This window comes from Protopterus annectens, chromosome 17.part0 (genome assembly GCF_019279795.1).
Source record: "Protopterus annectens isolate FY-2018-M chromosome 17.part0, PAN1.0, whole genome shotgun sequence".
Classification (NCBI taxonomy): domain Eukaryota; kingdom Metazoa; phylum Chordata; order Ceratodontiformes; family Protopteridae; genus Protopterus; species Protopterus annectens.
In genome coordinates this window covers 549,375,322-549,400,321 of record NC_056751.1, presented here as the reverse complement: position 1 = coordinate 549,400,321, position 25,000 = coordinate 549,375,322, and the positions used below count along the sequence as shown (strand labels likewise).

The following is a 25,000-nucleotide window of genomic DNA, read 5'->3' as shown; positions in this document are numbered from 1 at the left end:
TGAAAGAATAAAGAATAAAGCGAATTACAACAATAAAATACAGCAACCTCAGGTGGGGTTTCAAGCCCCAGGGTTTCAAGAAACAGGAACTGGAGGACATAAGTGTGCACCATGACATTTTTTTGTGAAAAAGTGGTTGATAAGTTTGTTAACCAAAAACAGGATGTAATTATTCCAATTTTGGACAATACAGTAACAATGATTTTTCATGTACAGTGATATTGAATAGACAAAGATTTTACTGTATATAATTACTTGGAGTCTTGCATAGATGAGTCAGTAACATATTTACTTTCAAAAGAAATGACATTTGTACCTGCTAGAAGGTTTAATGTTGTCAACACTGTCATTGATTTAAAAATTTATCTAAAAAAGTTGAATTTATTGTTATTGTATGAGAACCATGATCACAGTAACAACCGTAATATTTTCAGGATTAGTTCCACCTACAACCCCCCCTTACACCCTAAGCTTGCCATGTATGAGAAGCTCTGTGAATTAGATTTACACAATTTGCATAAACATAAAAACTCTATTAGTTGAGACTTTATGAACGTTAATTCAGATGAACAGAACAGTTTGACATCATTACAAAGGCAAGATGTTAGGATCATGAAACCAGATAAGGGGGTAGGGGTTGTGATCATGGACACAGCTAGGTACACTCTTAAATTGCAAACCATGCTTAATGCTGAAAACTATAGGGAAGTCTCCCTTAACGAACTTAATGGAGCCTATAGGAAAATTAATGGGCAACTGAATGATATGTTCTTGGAGAGAAGAATAGACATTTCATTATACAACTATTTAAATGTAATCACCCCAAGAATTTCAGTATTTTCTGCATTCCCAAGATCCACAAAGGCCTTTTGGATTCCCCTATGAGGCCTTTAGTGGATGGTAGGGATTCGATAACAGCTGCATGTGGCCAGTACTTAGACTATGAGTTGAAAAAATTGCTAAAAAATGAAATTCAGTTATGCAGACTCCTGGACATACTTGGAACACCAACAATATAGTATTTGAAAAGAAAGACCTATTAGTCACTATTGACGTGAAAGATTTATATACCGTCATTCCACAGACTACTGATTTGGATTGGGTTAATGAAATGTTATTAGAGCATAAAGTTCATCAAGATAAAGTTAATCTCATCTTGGAATTATTGGAGATAGTTTTAACCAACAATTTCTTTATATTTAACAACAAATATTGTTTGCAAAAAACTGGTGTAGCCATGGGTTCAGCTTGGGGGGGGGGGGCGTCATGGCATACTGGGAAAGACAGTTTGTATTTCAGTCAAGCTATTATTCCCACATCAAAATGCATCACAGATTCAAAGATGACATCAGTTTAATACGGGGAGGCCCCCCGGAATTACTTGAACAATTTTTACAATACATAAACACTACTACCTCTTTTTTACATTTCACTTGGGTTGTTAACGTTGACCATATGGACTACTTAGATGTTCATCTCTTTAAGGATGAAACTAATGGGGAGTATGCCACAACTATTTACAGAAAAAAGACTTATTCCAACTCTTTCCTTCATTATAGTAGCTCACACCCCGAGCAGCAAAAGAGATTAGTTGTTAAAGGTTGGTTGGTAAGAGCTGCTCGGATGGTGTCAAGGGATGAAGATTTTGAGTTGGAATGTATTAATTTGAAACAAATGTTTCTGAAAAAGGGCATACCCTTTAGAGTTAATCACCAGAATAGTAAAAGAGGTCACAGAAAAGAGGGAATCAGGTCACTTTAGACTGATAGTTAACAGCAATATTTTAGAAAGTGACCATTTGATTTGCAAATCCAGTTTGTTTCATGTGACATAGAATTCGTTGATAGAAAATTGTTCTCATAGAGGGGGCATTGATTCTTTTAGTTTGGAAGCTATTGTACCCAACCACAAACAGAATACTTTTTTTAGATCAGAATACAAATATAAGGAACAGTAATGTATTTCTGAAATCTTTATCACCTATAGTGCAGATTCTTACAGTTTAAGAAAGATTTTTAGAAGAACTGGGACATCCTAATGGAGGATGTAAACTTTAGAACCTGGTTAGGTAATAGGCCAACAATAACATACAGGAAGGGCAGAAATTTAAAAGATCTCCTCAAGAGTGGACACCCGGGGGCGTGGCCAAGGATGAACACAGGATAGCAGGTGATTTCTTCAGCTCCACCAATTTCATTACATTGACAGGAATTAATTACTTAAAAAATTAATTTTTGAAGTAATTTTCTTTCTACATATGTTTGTTTTATATAGTTCTTGAACTATATCTAAAAAAGAAAGGAAATCTTAATAATATTCCTGTCAGAAATTACTTTGGAAATTTTCCTGTCAGTTTATCAGTCTGAAATGAGTTCCAGTAGACAAATTCTCAAGACTCCAGCATCAAGAAAGAACTTCAGTCTCTGATAATTATAGTCCAGCAACTTACTGCTAAGATGGATAAAATGGATACTAAAATAGACACTTTCATAGAAAAACTACAAAACAAATAGACTTGTTACATATGGACCTGCAACAACAGAAGATCCAGATGACAGGCATAGAAGAAGCTGTGAATGACATGGAAAATAGAATACAAGAAGAGGAAATCAACATTGAGTTTCTGCTGAAACAAAATACACATTTACAAACAAAGCTGGATGACCTGGAAAATAGATCTAGGCTAATAACATTAGGATTTTTGGACTGCCAGAAAATATTGAAGGTAACAATATTACTTCTTTTTTAACAACATGGCTCCCTAAAACTTTAGATTTACCAGAAGCATTCTCTTTTGGTATCGAAAGAGCACATAGATCTATAGCTAATACTAACTCTAACAAAAACTATCCTAGATCAGTTATAGTTAGATTTCTATCATCTTTTGATAAAGAGATGGTTCTTAAATCTGCTTGGGCTAAAGCTCCTGTTAAGATTAATGAAACAACTGTGCGTTTTGGCAATGACTATTCTTCCATGGTATTAGCTAAAATAAAAGTTTTTCTGCCACTAATAAGGGAGCTTAAAAAAGCACAGTTTAAAACATACCTTCTGTTTCCTGCCAAGCTTAAAATCTTCCTTCCTGATGGTCCTAAAATTTTCGATGACTTAGACTCTGCTTTACTGTTTATCAAAAAAATAAGATTTTGGAAAAAATAGAAGAAATGGAATGGGCTAGTCCTTCGTTAAAGAGACTGGCAACTGAAACTTCGTGGAAGACTTCAGAGAAGAAGAAGAGACTAAAAACAAATGATTTGTACTATGTTTTTTTCTCTCTCATCATTTTATTTTATTATTAATCTTTTAAATATAGTTCCTGCATTTCCAAGAAGCAACAAATATTTTGAAAAAGATTTAATCAAAGTTATTCTCTGTGTGCAAAGAAATGTTTTGTTTCATAACTAGTCAAAATATCTGGAGATTTAATGGCAAGCTGTGATTTAACTTGTTTCTCTTTCTGAAGAGGAAAAATAAGGTCAGTAATTTGATACATTTTTTTTTCCTTTAAAAGTTTATATGTTCTTCAAATGCTATTCCTAATTATACTTTCTTGATTACACTGCTTATGCTTGTTTGTAAATAATCTGTCATGCTTTAACTAATAATAATTAGAACTAAATAATAGTAAATAATATGTTTTATTTTTAACTCTATTAATATAAACAGTAAGTAACATTCTATTGTATATACTTCTTATAGCTTTCTCTTACATTTTTTTTTATTTATTTCTGCCTTACACCCTTTTACTTTCTACTCTCTTTTCTTTTCTTTATTAATATATAGAAATGCTTTTGATCATATAGACACAGTAAATAATAAGATTTGCATAGGAGTTGAGTTGGGACAAAAATGTTGAGTTTTGTTACGTATTAATAATTTTGGGCTTGATTTCACTTACATAGAGTCTGTAATAACCTGTAGAATGCATTGTGAAGGTTTTGTCATGTTTAGATGCATTTACACTGCTAAATGAATGTTTGTCACTAGTTTTTAAAAAGTTTCTCGCCAAAATGTTAAGAGAGACAATCTGGGATGTGGGCTGTCTCATGCACAGTGTCCATGAGCTACTTCAAAAGCTTCAACTCTCAGAATTCTCACAGAGAAGCTGAAAGCAGCTAGTCTCACCTTTGACCTAGATATCACACTGACACATCACAGATACAGGAATGACACTACCTAATTATACTTTCTTGATTACACTGCTTATGCTTGTTTGTAAATAATCTGTTATGCTTTAACTAATAATAATTAGAACTAAATAATAGTAAATAATATGTTTTATTTTTAACTCTATTAATATAAACAGTAAGTAATATTCTATTGTATATACTTCTTATAGCTTTCTCTTACATTTTTTTATTTCTGCCTTACACCCTTTTACTTTCTCTCTTTTTCTTTTCTTTATTAATATATAGAAATACTTTTGATCATATAGACACAGTAAATAATAAGATTCGCATAAGAGTTGAGTTGGGACAAAAATGTTGAGTTTTGTTACTTATTAATAATTTTGGGCTTGATTTCACTTACATAGAGTCTGTAATAACCTGTAGAATGCATTGTGAAGGTTTTGTCATGTTTAGATGCATTTACACTGCTAAATGAATGTTTGTCACTAGTTTTAATAAGTTTCCCACCAAAATGTTAAGAGAGACAATCTGGGATGTGGGCTGTCTCATGCACAGTGTCCATGAGCTACTTCAAAAGCTTCAACTCTCAGAATTCTCACAGAGAAGCTGAAAGCAGCTGGTCTCACCTTTGACCTAGATATCACACTGACACATCACAGATACAGGAATAGCAGATTAATAATATGTGTTAAAACCTATGTCCCAAACATATACATTACTATAACTCATTTAATTCATCTGATTGACAAGCATAAATAATTTTATAACTCTATACTGGAAGAAATTGTCATGTGATATATTTTAAAGCAGTAGTATAGTATGTTTGTAAAATCTGGTTACTAAAATGTGTTTGCTGTGCATTATTTTGTATAAAGCAGACAGATTTATTGAAGGGACAGCAATGTAAGATGGTGCTCAGTAAAGATACAACTCAGTGAGATCAGATATATATATATATATGTATGTGTGTGTGTGTGTGTGTGTGTGTGTGTGTGTGTGTGTATGTGTGTGTGTGTGTTTGTGTGTATGTGTGTATGTGTGTGTGTGTGTTTGTGTGTGTGTGTATGTGCGTGTGTATGTGTGTGTGTGTGTGTATGTGTGTGTGTATATATATATATATATATATATATATATATATATATATATATATATATGTGTATATGTGTGTGTATGTATATATATATATATATATATATATATATATATATATATATATATGTGTGTGTGTGTGTGTGTGTGTGTATGTGTGTGTATGTAGATATGTATATAAATGTTTCTGAGAATCTGCTTAACTATGAAGTATGATTTATAACAATTTCTATGAATACAATATTTTATTCTATTGGCAATAATGAGTTTGAGTAAATGCTCATATACAAGCAATTCAAGGTTTTTTGGAAGCTGTTAACTGTATTTACATGACAGAAAATAGATGCATCCTAATATATGTAATGTCTGAATCATATTAGCCAAAGTTTTTGATTTAAATGAATGTTAGAACTTATTTTTCTCTCCTCTTGATTTCTAACATCAAGATTATTTGAATGCTATTTGAATACAAGTGTTTTATATTACATGGATGTATATAGTAGTATGAACAGTTTTAAAAAAAAAAAAGGTTTATTTTAGTTTATATGATGCTGTTTTACCAAATGTGTAGTCTTGTCTTGCTAGATAATTGAATTGAAAACTGTTAACTTCAGTTAAATATAACTAGTATTAAATTGATAAGGTGGTAGCTGACGTACTGCTGCTTAGGGTAGGGGTTAACTTGAGTGGTAAATACTACTCTAAGTTGGAGTTTATAACTCCAGGCTGGATGCAAGGTTTAATCCTTACATTATTTTCACTTGTTCATTGTTATTTGTATATAGTTTTGACATCCACAATATATTTTGTACATTCATTGTCACTACAAACAAAATTGAATCCTATACGAAATCCCATAAGAGATTCAATAAATACAGCTATATTTAAGGGTACACCTAAAGGAGGAGATGTAACATTACTTATCTTGTTATTTGTTATTTTGATCATAAGATTCTTAAGTTTTAAAAATGCCAAATGACATCTTTAAAAGGAATTTCTTTAAACATTAATGGATTGAATAATCCATGTAAAAGGGCAAGCCTAATAAGATACATTAATTTACATAAGGCCAACTTAGTCTTCCTACAAGAAACCCATCTCTTGAAAAAAGATATTGATAAACTAGCCACAAACAAATATACAGTATTGGTTAGTTCAGAGCACACTCAGAAAAAGAGGAGTGGCTATTTTATGGAATAAAAGTATGCCCATTCCTAAAACCATTAAGTCTTATCAGGATGACAAAGGAATGTTTTGTATGGTTACAATACAAATTAATGGGAAGACTTACACTTGAATTAATGTATATTGGATACCTGGAATTGGTATTAATACAGTGAAACATCATCTTGATAAGATCATATCATTCTCTAAAGGAGATATTATTTTAGCTGGTGACTTTAATTGTATACTACATGAAAGTGATACTACCACTATAGGAAAGAGAAGAATTACATCTAATGCAAAACATTTAAAGGATTTTGCTAATTCTTATCATTTGAATGATATTAATAATCAGATAGATTCAAAATCATTACCATACACCTTTTTTCTAACAGATACAAAACTTATTCAAAAATAGATAGGGTCTTTATTTCTAACCAGATGGTAACAGATTTAATTAATTCCAAAATCATTTCATGTCCTATATCTGATCATAATTCAATTGTTTTTGAATTCATGATAAAAATACTCATAATGTTCAGATCAAAAGGATACCAGCATACTTAACTCAACTAAAAGACTATAAAGAATATATACTTTCAGAAGTAAAACATTTTTAGACATAAATAACACTCCTGAAGTCTCCATTGTTTATGTTTGGGATGCCTTAAAATCATATCTATATGGACAAAGTATCAGATGGTATAATAATAAAAGGAAATCTTGGGATAAGGAATTGTTAGATATTCAAAGTAAATTAGACTCTTATAAACATAATAATAAAGAAAATATTATGGACAAGAAAGTTATTGAAGAAATAAACAAACTAAATGAGAAATACAAAGAAATTTTAACTCATAAAGTTAAAATAACTTTAGAGAAATACAAGTTTTTGTCTTATTCAATAAGCCCCAAAGACTTACATAGACTTAAAAATAAAACAAAAAGGTTGAATAAACAAAACCATATCAAAGAAATCTTTTCTCTAAGGAAAAAGAAGAATGTTTCTAGCATACCAGAAATACTAGATGAATTTAGAAATCACTTTCACAAAATTAACCATAATAATATTAACATGGAACCTAAAGATAAAATAAAGGAGTTTATAACCACAAATATGAATAAAAAGCTTAATAAACAACAGATTAAACTATTGGACAAGAGTATTTCATATACAGAAGTTATTACACAAATAAATAAGCTTAAATCAAACAAAGCACCAGGTAATGATGGTATTATACCAGAGATATATAAAATCCTTTCTGAAAATACATATTCATTAATACATAAGGTTTTTATTTTGGCCCAAACTGAGTTAATAACCCCCCCCATCTTGGCAATATACATTTATTTCGCCAATTTTAAAACCTAATAAAGATCCAACTAGATGTTCTTCATATCGGCCCATCTCATTACTTAATGTTGATTATAAAATGTTTATGAATATCTTTGCTGATAGATTGAAGACAATCATTCCCGGCATTATAGATATAGATCAGACAGGCTTCATTGTAAATAGAAATACTTTTGATAATATAAGAAGAACTTTAACATTAATAGATTTTACAAATAGGAAAAAGAAAGATTTAACACTTATTAGTCTTGATATAAGTTCAGCATTTGATTCAGTAAGTTGGGACTATCTGTTTACCTTAATGAAGTGCACAAACTTCTCGGATGCATTTGTAAATCTAATTGAACATTTATACAAAGGAATGTTGGCTTATATTAAGGTAGGAACATATGTTTTACAAAAAATACCCATTCTTAAAGGTACAAAACAAGGATGTCCACTTTCTCCACTATTATTCACTTTAGTAATGGAGTCTTGGGCTAATTTGATCAGAAACAGTACTGACATAGAGGGTTTTGAAATAGATGAAAATACAACATCCAAAATTCAACTTTTTGCAGATGATGTTCTAATTACATCAGCAGGATCTAATTCTTCTATACAGTCTCTATTTGATAACATGATGAATTTTAAAAGTATTTCTGGTTTAATATTCAATGAAGAAAAACTAAAATACTACCTATATATACACGAAAAAATATTCTCATTAGTGATTTTACTAAATATGTACCCAATTCAGGTCAGATAACTTATTTAGGTATAATACTATCTAAAGATATTAAATCTATTATATATAATAATTATAATACCTGTTTTCTTAATATACAAAATCTTTTTAATACCTGGAATAATATGTTTTTTACTATGGAGGAGAGACTTACAATTATTAAAATGATAATATTCCCCAAGATTTTATACTTAATACAATCAATAATACTTCCACCTACACAAATAATTATCAAGAATCTGAACACACTAATGTTAAATTTCTTATGGGCACCTAATAGACCTAGGATTGCATTAAAGAAACATACTAATAGCTGGTCTCAAGGGGGTATTTCTTTTCCAGACTTTAATTTATATACTATCTCTTCTATTGTAAAAGTTATTACTTTATTAATAGATCAGTCATATGTCACAAAATGGAAAGATTATTGGGAGCTAATTAGTATACACTTCATGAAAATCTCCTTAACACATAAAAATATGATTGTAAATAACTCCATGTTATGGTTACTAAAGGAATTTTGTACTTCACCTATTACACCTAAACATATGGTTTGTTACCCATTAAATATTATTATTAGTTATCGTAACTTTATATTCATGCACCCTAAGTATAGGGAATGGAATTTTATTGTATTTCCTATAATGTATACTCAGGGTATGCTTTTGTCATCTACTTCTGAAGGAACTCATTTAGCTATAGATAATGATCTAAAGTACTGGCATCAGTTGATATCTGATAATAAAGTTAAAAATCTAGATTTCTTAAAACAAGAATTTGATCTAAGAGAAACTTGCTGGTTAGAGGTTCAGACCTTTAGACAACATCTCATTAATAAAATAGATTTAATGTCTATAACTGTTAAAGAATCTATTCCAACACTGATTGATTACTTGATATTAAATTTACAACATAAAGTTTTTGATAAAGGTAAACTTTCATATATACATAAAGTTATCAGACAAGAAACTTTTTACAGTGTAGATTCATACTGGAATTATTTCACTTCTATTAATGGGGACCCACCAAATCAACAAGATAAACAATATATATTGGAATCTGCTTATTGAACTACGTATTCCATTGTCTGGAGACTTTATACATGGAAATTTTTACATAGATCTTTTTATACACCTTTGATGATGAATAAAATAAATAATAAAGATAATCTATGTAAGAGATGTAATGTAGAAATTAATGCTGACTGGGCTCATATGTTTTATGACTGTATAAAATTGAAAGAATACTGGAAGTCAATTAATGAATTTTTGCAGGCTCTTTTACAGATAATTTCATTATTTCTAAATCTCTTATATTATTCAACACACCTGTACCTCAAAGTGTTAAAAAGGTTAAGCTTCCCTTGTTATGGTCTATTCTAGCAGTGGCTAGGAAAATAATAACTAGAAATTGGATTTCAGATACACATCCTTCGTTCAATGAATTTAAAAATGTTATGAATATAGTGTGCCATATGGAAATAGACACAATTAGGACTAGAACAAATAGAAAAACATCTTATTTTATTGTATGGGATAATTTACAAAATTTGTTAAAAAAATTTTAATTTCAATAGCATGGTATTTTAGTTTAATTAATTGATCTGATTGTAGTGGATGTCTTTGTAAATACTTTAGTTGTTTTGTTGAATATTATAATAATACCTATTTTTAATTACTTGTATAAAATTGTTATGATATTTCTCTTATATGTTAAAACAATAAACCTGTTTTGAAAAAAAAAGAGTGGACACCAACTGCTTGGATGCAACCGGTCGGGCACATTAAAATGTGGAACATGCAATTGGTGTCACAAAATGAAAGTGGGTGACTCATTCATTATTAATAATCTGGAATACAGTATCAAAGGTAGATACAACTGCTCTTCTAAAGCAATAGTATATATGGCTATATGTGACCTATGTCCAGTATTTTATATAGGTTAAACAGAGAGGAAATTTAGCCACAGAATTGATGAACATGTATATGCCATCAAAAAGAACAACTTGAATAATGCCTTGGTGAGACACATTCATACCAGCACTGACCACAATTTTAGATTTATGGCCATTGACCATGTGGACATAGATGAAAAGAGGCCATGGGGTGCCCATTTGGAAGTAAAAGAACTAAAATGGCAGGTTTTATCGAGAGCAGACAAGTGGCCAGGCATCAATGAAATAACTTCCATCACACCTGTTTTAAAACTCAAAGCACTGGAAAGAAACAAAATAGTTAAAGGGGCAGTATGATATTTAGCATAAATAAATAGTATACAGTCATTCCCTATTGTAGTGATTTGTATATCTAGATATCTACATTTTTTGTAACATTTATAAGAAGATGTGCATTTTGTATATCCTAGATGCATTAAGAAGAGCATGTATGTATTTATGTATTCATTTATTTTTTCATTTACACATTAAGGTTTATTATTTATGTATAACAGTTTGGCACAATTACAAATATTTAGAATTTTTTATACACACACACATATATATATATATATATATATATATATATATTAGAGAACTTCAATTTATTATGGGATATGAGGGGTTAATATTCTTGAGATGATGTATGTAGTTTCATCCAATCAGAAAGTAGAGTGTACTATTTAAGTTTTAGATTGATTTTAATCATTTGTCTGATGAAGTTTACATGTGTTAAACGAAAGTGCTCACTTGTTTATTTTATTATTTTGACAAATAAATTATCAAGTTCTTTTATTTTGCAACTTTTTTGTGCTTTCTTGCCTTTTGGTTTGGTGAGGTATTGTCACTGTTTACTTGTTTTTATTCAGTACATCAAATGATGTTTGGCTTAGCCCCTTGTGCAGATAGGTTGTTAGAAGTTTTGGTGGTAGGGAGGGGGAACAGCCTTGTCAGGCTGGTGGGCGGAGAAGCGGGGAAGGCTTGCCCTCATCCGTTCCCCCTCTGGTGTTGGATGTTCATTTCAATGAGTTGGTAAAGGAAACTGAGCAGTTGGACACTGCCTGATAAGTAAAATAAGTGAGCAGAGGTACGGATGCTGAGTATTTGGTTGGATGTTTAATTCAATAACTGGTAAAGGAAGTGAGCGATTGGATGCTGCTTGATAAGTAAAATAAGTGAGCAGAGGTACGGATGCTGCGATTTGGTTGGATGTTTAATTCAATAACTGGTAAAGGAAGTGAGCGATTGGATGCTGCTTGATAAGTAAAATAAGTGAGCAGAGGTACGGATGCTGCGTATTTGGTTGGATGTTTAATTCAATAACTGGTAAAGGAAGTGAGCGATTGGATGCTGCTTGATAAGTAAAATAAGTGAGCAGAGGTACGGATGCTGCATATTTGGTTGGATGTTTAATTCAATAACTGGTAAAGGAAGTGAGCGATTGGATGCTGCTTGATAAGTAAAATAAGTGAGCAGAGGTACGGATGCTGCGTATTTGGTTGGATGTTTAATTCAATAACTGGTAAAGGAAGTGAGCGATTGGATGCTGCTTGATAAGTAAAATAAGTGAACGGAGATAAGGATGCTGCTTACTGGTTTAGGGTGAGTGAGGTTATGCTCCCCTAGCTAACAGTTATATGAATGCTTATGCTGTGATTAATATCAGCTGTACTATGTTTATGTTGGGATTAATACATAATATTGGTGAATTAAGTTATGTTTATGGAAGTTTAATAAAGGTCATCAAACATGATTCGGTGTGATGTGCGTTTATTGAAGGGGACCAGGACAAAAAGGCATAAACAAACACACCATATCTGTGAGTGCTAAAAATAATTCAGTACACTAATTTTACAAGTTAAGAACATAAACAAAGAAACGCCAGTGTAATGCTAAATACATTGCTCTCTGGGATGATGACTTATCCTGTTGGGTCAAAAAGAAATGATTTCTAGATTTAATTCAAACACTCCAGGTCTATAATTAGTTCAATGAAGAATTCCATAGCTCACCGTCAATCTATTGACAGCATCTACTTCAATCATTCCACGTAAAAGATTCTGACAGTCAGGCGGAATGAAATGTGGCATATGAAATACCCCACGTTTTACCTTCTCCAGTAACTGCCTTAAATTGTCATCATCAAACGGTAATGCACCCTGTAGGTAAAGAAAAGAAGGAAACATAGAGCTAAGTAGTGGACATTTCATTTAAATAAAACTACAGTAATATATTAAAAATAGAATATTAAGATACTTCATCATCATGCATGTTAAGACAGAAGTGTACATTTAAATGTTAATATCACTAAAAGTGTTTACCCATAACGTTGTGTGAACCATGTCCTTTGAAAGAAAGGAAATTCTGTAAGCTATATGTCTGGGCTGTTTTTTCTTTTGAAAATACACAAAGCAATGAATTCCTGAGTTATGTAACAAACATTCAGATCTCACTGTGCCTATCATGGTAACTTAGCTGGTGGGCTCATCCTCTCCAGGAAGGAAGGAAGATGTTATCTGTCTGATGTGCATCTGTGCATGGACAGATCAAGTTTCCATAATTTATAACAAGTGCAGGCAAAGAGGAAGGCTACTGCTAAACAAATGACACATAACAACACATAGTGATAACTAATTACTTTCCACTCAATCTGTGCTAAACCTTTAACAAAAAGAACTGGAAACCAAATATAGTCTGACCACATTACTTTAACGTTCTGTGATTCTTTTTAGTGTAAATTAAGAAACACAGCTGGAGACAGCTAACCACTACTGCACTAAAGAGTGAATAATTTGGGATTCTGTAGACTATTAAAAATGAGGAAGGCAGAAACTTACAAAACTAAATAAAACAGTCCTTACAAGCCTGTCTGTCACAACACCAGCCATTCAATCATTCATTTTTTGTATCCATTATCATGCTGAAAGTAAGTGGGACATCCATTTCAGTGCCCATTTGTGAGTACATTGCCCCCTTCAGCATGTATGTGACCAAGCATATGCAACAGGTGGAATGCCCACAAAGGTTCTTCACCAAGATAATCCAGGGTATTAACATTGTATTACACAGATCACCTTAAAGCCCCATCTCTATGCTTAGTTTCCTACATGTTAATGAGAGGTGACCTATGCCTGGCATCCAGTCCTGATGGACCTTTTGCAAGTCTACAAAATAAATAGCACCAGAAACACTAGATCCAAGGATCTGAACTTTGCTTGTGACATGAATAGAACATGCTGGTGAGACAGATATGTGTCTCAAAGTATCCCTGCACTCTGGAATTGACTCTGCATCATTGTGAAGCAGATTCTGTTCGTAACCCTATTCAAATGTAACCTTGACCATTGGATGGAAAATCAGAAATTCACACCTGGTCTGGCTCCTGTGTCTATGACAGAGGACAACAGTAGATATTTTCTAACTAACATGCCTCCCCACTAAACCCTTCTCAACCTCCTAACTAATATACTCCTCTAAATAGATGCCCATGTTACACTGGGGCACAATTGGGTTGTATTGCATGACTGGGCATATAAAGGCCCTTTTGGTCATTAGCCAGGTATTTACCTATGTGTATGGTAGGTCAGGCTTCATTAAGAGTTTCTAGCTTATTCTGTGGTAACTCCAGAAGTTTCCAGGCAGACAGAGAGATAATTCCATCAAACATGTCCTGGTTCTGCCCTGTGGATTTTCCTCCCAAGATGTGCCTGGTACACTTCTCATGGAAGACACCCAATGGTCAACCTCACAAGGTAACTGGTGCCTGTCAAAATGAATGCCCATTGCTCAGCCTCTCTAGATTGTTGAGCTCCTTGCTCTGTTGTGGAAAGGGGGCCCCAGTACCATGAAAGCACCTCATTTCTCTTACTTGTATCTATAATTGTATCCTTCCAGTCAGTACCTAACACTCTTTACTACAGGTAAGGATGGGGACATACACTGACAATAAATGGAGACTTTCATCCTATGACTCAGTTTTTGCTTTGGACCCATACCATGTCTGCAGTACGTCTGCTATACCCATCCAATAGTCGGTCTCCCAATACCCCTTACCTTCACTCTGGGACAAGATACTTAAACTCCTCTAAATGAAGAACGTTTTCATTACCTCACCAGCATACAGCAAGCCATCGTTTTAGAGAACCATAATCCCTGATCTGCAAGTGCTGATTTTGTACCCATCCACTTCACATTCAGCAGCAACTCGCTCCAGTGTACCCTGAAAAATCACACTTTACTGTGTTAAGAGGATATCAACATCAACCTCCCACTTGCACCACCTTAGTCACGTCTGCTAACCCGAACCCTGCCCCTAAATACAACAAAAACATTTCCCCATCAGCACCCCTAGACAACATACTCACACATACTTCCTAAACACTAGCACCCCTAACAAAAAAACTTACCTAGTCATTACTCTACCACCAACCTGCAAATAGTCACACAAGTACACACCTTCTACCCCAACGCCAAAACCTTGAGCATATCCTAATGTTTTGGCATACATACACCCACCCACCCACACTAAACCAAACTAAATCCCCTACACAAAATGGAACAGTTGACATTCCTCAATTTGTTAAAACCAGCACTCAAAAAAGAATACTTTCAATGACTAAAAACAGCAATACATTCTATAGACAAAGCTAGCATTTGAAAAAGTGAACTGCAACCATCTAAACACATACAAACTCTTGCAGAAATCCAAGAAATAATTTAAGGAGGACTCTTGTACTTATTTTTGAAATTCATATGTACCTCAAGAAGCCTAAATACAATTGCACTTCTTGTTTTTGTTAAGAATGCAAAGATCTTTTATTTACTCTACATTATTACTTGTTTGACTTGCTTTTTAGTCGTTACTAAAACTGCCACAAATGTAAATATGTTAATCCTAAAGTTGTGTTTGCTTTCATTATTCACCTGCATATATTCAAGTTCATTTTATATGCATGTATGGATGTCTTATTATTACACGCATTGAAAATAAATATTTTTTTTAACAAAACAGAAGTGCAACCAAAATTATAATAAGCCATAAATTGTGAAGCAGTAATGAACACTGCATCAGTAAATATTACAGCGTTGAAAAAAAAACAACAAATTATGCCATTCTATGAGAGAAGTAGAAATGATATGCAAGACTGAATTGCTCATTAGGATACATAACTCTGAGAAATACAATATTAAGAATGAATTAGGATATAAACTGTAGACATACTAAGTTGGTGATCATAAGGTTAAAAGTTCATAGCTAACATGTAACTTAATTGGTAAAAGCATCACTGTTAAAGTTTCTGTAACTTTATTTAACCAGATAATTTATCTGGGTCTTCTCAGACCCTTTCAACCATGTCCTGGGTCACAAGACTGAGATCCAATAGTAGAAGTAGGACCAATTGGATTAATAAAAAATAATCTGCAATCATAATCAAACATGCTACCAATACATATAACCCTGTATGACCTTCAGAAAGAAGCAATCCTGAGCACGCTGAAGGTGCTGAGAAGGGCACTTTAGGCTAAAGACTGTAACAATACTAATTTAATGAACTCTAACCATACCCAGACATATGAATGGGGTCCATTTCTGTTATGATATTAGAAACCCAAAAGGTTTAGAGAAATCAAAGTGTGAGACTAAACGCGATATGTTAGATAAATCAACCAAACAATGTGTTCATATATCAGGGAAGAAACCAGAGTACCTATATGAAATGCAAACAGACACAGAGAACACATCTAAACTTCATACAGTGACAGTAGGTTAAGCGTGAACCAGGCCCTTGGTAATGTAAGGCAAAGAGTTTAATCATTGAGCCATTGTGCTACTGGAATAAAAATAACTGAGCTATTGCATTATGACATGGATTTTCTTATGGAATAATTTACTGCCTGCTCCTTCCTGCACAGTAGAAGTGGCTTTACTTGTACATAAACCAAAATACTAACATGGCAGGTGAAGGCACAAATGTATAGCTTAAGTTATTGGACATAAAGGATAGCAGTTTCCTTCAGTCAGTAAAAATAAAAAAAAACAAAACAAAATGTCAAAACAAAAAGTAACATACTTCAGCTTGTAGTATATGTGTGTACTATATGTGTGTTAGAGTGTCCAGCGCTGTAGTTCTCAACTCACATTTGTAACAGGCTTTTTCTATCAGAAGGCCACACCAGATAAACAATAAGCATACTCAGAAACATTACAGGGTATTTTGTTCTTTTTAATTAATTTTTCAGTTCTCAAACGTCTGTAGATCTGCTTTTGATTTTTTAAGGTGTACTACGTAAATGTTCATTATCCCACTAACAAATAAAAAAAGGTGCTGATGATTGTGAACGAAACAAGGAACCATGATGAAAACTGAAATCTCGGCTATAATGACCAAGTGCCTTTGCATGCATCAACTAACATGACTTTTGCACCTGCAGTAATATTTACAATATCAGATTGAGAAAAAAATATTACAAAATGAATTAAGGGATGGTATTAGACTAGGTAAGTCTTTTTCAGGACTTAATAAATATGTTTAGGATGCACAGCGTCTACTAAAAACTGAAATAGTGCAAGAAAAAAAAAAACACCTCACTGTCACATTTTAATAGAAGCATCACAGAAGTGTATATTACAAGTATCCAAAAAATCCAGAAGTCATCCATTGTACAAGGCTGGGGTTTATACACAATTGACAAATACAAACTTACATGACTTGTCTGAGTTTGGGATAAAGCAATAAGAATAACAGTTCATAAGCAGATTATCAGTTTTATCACTAATAATGGGATTTTTATTAAGTAACAGCATGGATTTTAGCCAAGCTGGGCTATTATTCCCTTCGTAGTATTTTGTCACCTGCAGCAGGTCTTTCGTGGACTTTTTCAAACCATATGAAACACTTGACCATTTACTACCTGTAAACAGATTGATGTTGTTAAGAGTATGTGAACCTAATATAAAATGGTTCCTGTAGGGAAATTAACTGGTCATTAGGTGGGAGCAATCCGTGTCCTTCCTCCTATGATGTCCTGCAGGGTTATACTTGACCCTGTCCGCAGTATTACAAGAGAACACTAGACATTCTCTGGGAACACCAAACTAGTCCATGATATTTCCACCTTCCTATATTTACATGATACCATTCCAGCTGTTCAGGTATACCTGTGGGAGAGTCCCCGCAATCTGGAAACCTGGCTTGGTCGGTTAGGTTTACTGCTAAGCACTAAAGCAAACTGCATATTGTTTTCCAGCAAAGCTTGATACCCCCCTATGTCAACAACAAGGGTAAAGCAGACCGAAGTTATCAGATTTTTAATTGCGCTAGGGGGTTGTTGTGACCATGAGCTGAATTTGTTCCAATATAGTCATTTAGCCCATCATCTCTATGACTGAACCTTTCTTTATGTCAAGCATCCGTAGGTAATCAGGCAGAGGGTCAAGAAGTGGGACCATCACAAACACTCCATTAAAATGGTCTTTTTTTTTCTATAGTACCTTAATCTACCTTTTGGAATCAGGAAATGTGAACTGCAGCTATCCTCAACATGAGCATTGCCCAGCAGGTCAGGATCATGTCACCTCAGTGAAAACAATGTCACTGAAACTGATTTTCACCGAAAAGATTCACTACAACAATATCTGCATCTTTCTATTTGCTTTCAAGTCGATTTTGATTTTTTTGTTGAAATTTGTGGCTAGATGTGTTTTCTTAGTTTACTGTAGTATTCTTTTTTGCCACAGTAGTGCAATTGCATAGATTTTGTATAAATGTTTTCTTTTTCACTTTCAAAGTGTTGGCCCTTTGTCTACAACTGCATGACTGTGGAATTAGTATATTTCATTAAAAGGGGATGTAGGAGCTTCACAGCCAACATGAGAGTTCAGTGGGGGAGTAAACACCTTAAAAAAAGAGTGTTTTTGTATATTGTGCAGTGAACTGTCATTAGTCTGACAGGGATCCATTCATCCATGTAATGCTGTTGATTCATCTTGTAAAGACTGCATGAATACTTGCCACCACCTAAAGAGTTCACTAGGCAAGGAGGGAATGGAAGCACATTTCTAGGGCTTTCTTCTATACACCCCCACACCAATGGATACTTTAGAGTTACCAGTCCAACTAATGTCTAGAGATGCCTGTAGCTAATTCTAAGGACAGAAACTGTAGTCTTTTGTACACTGGAACTAAAAAAATGAATGAGCATAAATATATCCTAAGTTCAAGGTTCCCCCATCTCTAAGATGCATTTGTTTTGGACTTAGTATATACAAGTATTCATGCTGAGAAGGATTTGAGCTTTAGAGGTGTAACAGTGAGTCCCACAATTTCCTGACATTTGTCTGAAGTGCAGTTTATTTTTGTAGTATCAGGAATCACAAGACAGAGTCTTGTGTTTCTGACAGGACTATGTGCTCTGATACACACAGTGGCTCCTGGCTTGTCAAATGTTTTACATCAGGAGTTAGTCTCACACTGGATGAAAGAGACTGGAGACCCAGAGGTGTCTATTCATTTCAACGTCCACTGCTAGCTCCTCCGGTGTTCAGGTCAGTCTTGAGTCACCTGGGGTTGTACTCAGGGTTCACCTTTAAACTCCATCTGCTGCCATGAGCGCTCTTTTGATGACAGCTCTTGTAAGCAAAACCCAAAAGCAGCTGCAATACTTATAGAGGATATGTAAGTAGCCGAGTAAGAACTAATGTTCACAACTGGCCAGTACCTTCATCTCTCACCTCTGCATATTGGGTCTTATCTTAATCCCATCCAGCTTGTATGAAAACAAAATGAAGACTGTTGACAAATGTGTGTGCCTACATGTCACAGTCAGTATCTGTCATGGACAACAGTGGTGTTTACATGTTCAGAAACCTTTAGATGTCTAGTACCTTTGCACAATCTACTGTAGGATGAGAAGTATGGTGAGAGGTGTAGCCCAGCTTAGCAGTCCATGAGACTGTTAGTCTCAGGATTATAGGTTACAGCCTCACGATGGGTGAGTCCCTTAGGGGAGGGGGGATGGCATAATGGTTAAGGCTTTTTCCTCAGAGACAGAAGGTACAAGGCTTGATTCTGACCTATGGTTACTGGCTAGGCTTGTAATAGCCTGTAGACCGATAGCCAAGGGTTTACCTATGAGCTTATATTTCAAAGACTTTGATTTGATATAAGGTAACAGAAACATCTGTAATTCTACAAAAGAGACTCTATGCTTTGGTAATAAACCAAAAAATACACCGTTTGTACTGGCTGAGAGTGAAGTATGCCCTGAAAATCACTATTCCATAACAAATGTCCCCCTTCATACATCTGAAAATACATCAATACTAGAAAGTAAAGACAGTGGCATAGCTATTACATCTAAGGATTGTCATTAAAAAGATAATATAAGCTGAAAATCCTCATACTGGAGGAGGGCTTTCAAGGACGATTCTAGGGACTTGGGTTTGAATACCAAGTTTGGCATTATAAGGCCAGCCAAAGCAGCAGATAGCTGAGAGTCTGTACTCCTGCTGTCTTCTCTGAATGGAGTCCCTTAGTTATTGTCTGCCCTATGATAGACCATGTAGGTATTGCGGACCTTAAGAAACCCCAGGTTAGAAAAAAGTGGACAGGCCTCGAAAAGCAAGAAGTATATCATCAGAAGAACAGGAAATCCTTTGCATGTATTCCATGATATGGGCACAAAATCATCCAACCTTGTGAAAAATAAGAAAACTTCAAATGCTAACTATGCTGTCTTCGAAACATTCTTAATTAAAAATAAATGAACTTAAAGGTTAATATTAAAATAAAAGTAAAAATCTATCATTAATACTACTTCAAATAATTTTAATATATATGTAACCACATCAGATTCCTTCCTTGTGACATTTAAATGTAAGCACTCTTAATGGTTTACACTTTACAGTCATACATACGTCTTATCTGATACTTCTGGTATTATTCAAATCTGTTTAAGAACGAATGACTTCGCACATAACACCGGTTGATATTTATGATGTTAACCACTTAATCTTTCTTCCAGATCAGATCTGAGTCTACCTTCAGAATTTCTGTCAATTTTCTAATCCATAGCTTACGGATTGTGTGCTATTTTGACAAATTGACCCGTGCTACAATATTTATTTATAGTACATAAATGCTATTATTTGGTTTCGGCTTTTGTTTCAGATGAATATTTCATTGCACATGACAGTGACAATACTTTTTAGAAAATTAAAGTAAATCCACTGGGAAATTTAGCTGTGCACCATAGCTGCAATGTACTATTTTCAGCATACTAATGATAGAGTAACTGGAACTGAGGTAAACATAGCATTAACTAGTGACTTCTCTGCAAAATGCTGGGGTAATATCATGTCAACTTTAGAAATGCTGCAGGTAGTAAATTCATCTGTTGGAAATTACTGTTGGAATTCTCTTGGCAGTGAAGCAGGACACAAGTGATGTCTATTAAATGACAGAGTTTATTCAGGCTGACAGCCAAAGGCAATATCCTAAATCAGAGTCTAAACAATGTCTTTGCAGGCATCTGGTACAGTTTTCTGTAAGTTTTATATTAGATTTTGTGGTTAGTTATTTTTTAACCTTCATACCCGACTAAGAAAAGATAAACATATATATTGATGCACCACAGGAAAATTCTACTGTGGATTATTTTCTTTTCTATTAACAACTGTATTTTACTGGTTCATTAAGTAAAGCCCTTTACTTCCAAGGTGCCTGATTTCAGGAGGTATGTGCAATTGCTTGTCAGGTTGACAGACTTGCTTGGAGTCACTTGGCACACAAGCAGCTAAAGACAGAATTGAACTTGGGCCCACAGGATCAAGCAAATTAGTAATACCTGCCTAATAAACATGATACCTTGACGACGTACTGCAGCTTACATGGAAATAAGCTGGCAAGCATAACACAGTAGAAGACAGTAGAAAGTAACTGTCTTAATTGTTTTTGTCTTCAGATATTATTATTATTATTATTAATAATAATAATAATAATAAAAGTATCTTTACGCAAAAAATGCATCATGCTTGCAGAATTATCATGTTAATGCACATAAGCAAAATGGAATCTTCTCTTTATACAACAGGTTATTTCATAAGGACCAAGGGCTGGGGTGAAAAGTCCTCTCACTGTTTTTATCTGCCAATAAGAGGGAATTTGCTGTTATTTCATTTCAGCCTACATGCACCTTAATAAACTGGGTTACAACTTTCTGCACTCTTGCATTTCATTCAATATTAAGCTGTATCCTGTCTGTTAATTAGCTTATGACACAAATCATGTGCAGAAAAGACATGCTCCATGAAATGAAGAGAATATTTACAACTTAATTCAGCTTTAATTTCCTAATCTAATTAATTTAGGAATGTATGACTTAACAAGAGCAACAACAATTTCTGTGAAATAAAGAAAGCAGCAATCGCTACAATTCTAGTTAAAATGTCCAGATGGACAGAATTTTTACATGTTAAATATTTTGTTGCTGGTTTGGAAGGTAAACAAATAATACTATGAAGATTTGAAAATTAATTAGTTTTAATAAAATGCTATATTGTTTGGTATCTGTTTTTCCCAACTGATGACTGCTGTAATGTAACAGTTTTCAGTATTCCTTGAAGCTAAGATGTGCTGCAAGCCTGAACTATTGAAGTAAAACTGAACAAGTGATATTATATCAGTGCTGACAAGCAGGGCTGTCCAGTGGTGCAATCATTAACACTGCTACCTCACACTGTTTAGGCGGTGAGTTTAGTTCTTGGCTAGGCGTCCTTTTGTGCAGAATCTGTCTGGCCCTATTGTGTCCACATGGCATTTTGGTCAGTGTAACACGTCCCTCCCATACCTCAAAAACATTCAGTAGATGAACATGTGATCTTAAAAATTGCCTATATGTATGCATGGTGTGTGTGTGTGTGTGTGTGTGTGTGTGTGTGTGTGTACCATGAGAAACAGAATGTCACCAGTATTCTGTCTTGCACCCACCACATGACAGGATAGGCTAAGGCTACCTTCCATAAAGAAAGTATCAAAGAGTGAATAAACACTGAATGGATACTAACAACGCACTATGCTCAGGAACTGCTACAGGCTCAGAATGAAACCAAAAAACAAAAAAGGTGCAACATCCACTCTCAAAAATTTGTACAATATCAATCAACCTCCCTGACCCCCCTACACACACACACACACACACACATATATATATATATATATATATGTATGGATTTGTATCACTTCACTGAAAGACCATTTCACTGAGACCAAATCACCTAAATTTCATTTCACCTAAAACTCATTTCACTGACAAGTAGTACTCTAAGGCAAGTCAAAGGTATATGTCTGTTTCCCCACTGTAATACAATCCTGGTGTTAGTATATATAGTTGGGGGGTGTGGGGGCATAGCCCCCCAAATTGGGCTTTACTAAATAATGTAAAACAAAACCAGACAACATAAAACCAAATTAAGTGGGGGGCTATGCCCCCACACCTCTCGATGTGGGGGGCTGTGCCCCCCACAAACCCCTAACTATATAAACTAACAGCAGGATTGCACTACAGTGGGGAAAAGGACATAAACATTTTACTTGCCTTAGAATACTACTTGTCAGTGGAATGAGTTTTAGGTGAAATTAACTTTCAGTGAAATGAACTTTAGGTGATTTGGTCTCATTGAAATGTTCTTTCAGTGAAGTGATATGAATCCATGTATATATATATATATATATATATATATATATATATATATATATATGTGTGTGTGTGTATATAGGTTTACTATTATTAAGTCGAAATTCAAAATGTAAAGCTAGTGCTAATTCAATTTGTAACATCGAAATTTATACTGTACTAGCATTTAAAATATCGAAAAACAAGGGTTTTGCGAATTTGTGAATAATATAGACTTCAAATTCCTCTTCACCGAGATGCAGAGTATCCCATTTATTTAATTGACAACGTATTTGTGAAATTCAAAACCCGTATCCTTCCTGAAATAATGTTAAACGGTAAATTGGTTGACGCGTGTGCGTACTTTGTAGGAACACCCTTGTATTAAACTGCAAGTGCCAAATTTAAGCATAGATCCCAAATTGTAAAGTCCACATGTTCCATGAAGTGCGCTTCAAATGCATAAACATCAGTAAATAAGTAACACCACAAACATGCAAGTACATTTGAAAAGTAAAGATTTTAAAAAGAGCAATGTATTGCAGCCAGCTGAACCAGTCCTCTGGAAGTCATTTCATCCCTCCGTTGCAACAAATGCATAAAGTGTCTTTCTTTGTCATGTAATCTATGTCTCTTATGGGATGGTGGTATGCAAGATAGAGCCCAGCTTTTAAGATCTTCCACATGGTTTTGTTCTAACCTTATGGCATGCAGAATATCCATAATATACAACTGTTTTCGACCTAGTAAACTTCTTAATCTGCGATGCCATCCCTCCAGACTATTCTGGCTATGAGGATACCCAAGCAAGCATGTGTCCCAATGATTCCAAAAAGATATTTCAAATAATGGCGGTAATCTCTCACACATTACACTTTTTATACCATACCTTCTTGGTCTCCCTGCAATATAATTATTTCTGAAAAGTCACATAATGCTTTTCCAGCTTCAGGCATCACACCTGCAATTTCCTCCAATGCAGAAAGTACAGAATCAGATGACATAAATGCTAAAGCAGAAACCTGCTTACATAGTAGTGCAAAGTGTGTATCATTTCCATATAAAGAAGCTAAACCCAACTTTTGGATTTGGAGCCAAACTAATTGACATAGATGGAACCAACAACCCTTAGGTATATTGTCAGGCAGATTCCATGAGATGCAATTAACAGAACCTTTTTCGAAGTCACTTAACACCATATGCGGCTTCAATTCAAGATCTAACTGTGTACATAAATGCATAATAACCTTCCAAAGCTGGTCATAGCAGTCCTCTGCCTTTGAAGGTAATATACCATACACCGCTGGAATGACCTTGCCATTAGCAACACCAGTGAGGCTGCAATGTGTACAGTACACTTGTTTACATTCCCGTGTACTTATAGGGAAGGTTCCATCTACTAATAAAAACTCAGAAGTACATAACATCCGCAGATTACTTTCAGTTGTTAGGATAACAGAATTACTTGAATTACTGCTTATGTTAGTGTGGTAAACAATAAATGCTCCATTTTTTACAGGGAGCATAGCAGACGTTACCTATGTTAAGGACTCTAATTTACACATCTTTCTGTCTATTTTTGCTTCTAATTCATCGCACACTTTGCTTTGGAGCATCTGTGTTGGGTAAAATATTAACCACATCTGTGGAAGTACTCGCAAGAACCTCACCAACTATTTTGCATGGGTCTTCTAAAGTTTGCTCAGCATGTCTTTTAATGGCCTCTCGAACTTTCCTCTCCTCATGTTTAAGTACATCTGGACCACGAAAATGTGATGAACTCTTTTCAAGTGTTTCCCCCTCCACTGTCTCCTCTGTAACACACCATCCCTTGCATCTGTCACTATTCCTTCTAACACAGCACTAATACCTTCATGAACCAGTACACTTTTCAAGATAGTAATTGTAGCCATCAATTATAAGCATTTTTC

The 25,000-nt window shown here is 34.2% G+C and overlaps 1 protein-coding gene across 10 annotated transcripts in view; it reads right to left on the bottom strand.

Moving 5' to 3' along the window:
• Positions 1 to 25,000, bottom strand: part of BRSK2 (BR serine/threonine kinase 2) — a 2,790,504-nt gene that overhangs the window by 608,074 nt on the left and 2,157,430 nt on the right. For all 10 annotated transcript variants that reach the window (XM_044059311.1, XM_044059313.1, XM_044059318.1 and 7 more), the window contains exon 8: positions 12,410 to 12,556. In XM_044059311.1, coding sequence (XP_043915246.1) covers positions 12,410 to 12,556 — 147 coding nt within the window. The remainder of the gene's footprint in view (positions 1 to 12,409; positions 12,557 to 25,000) is intronic.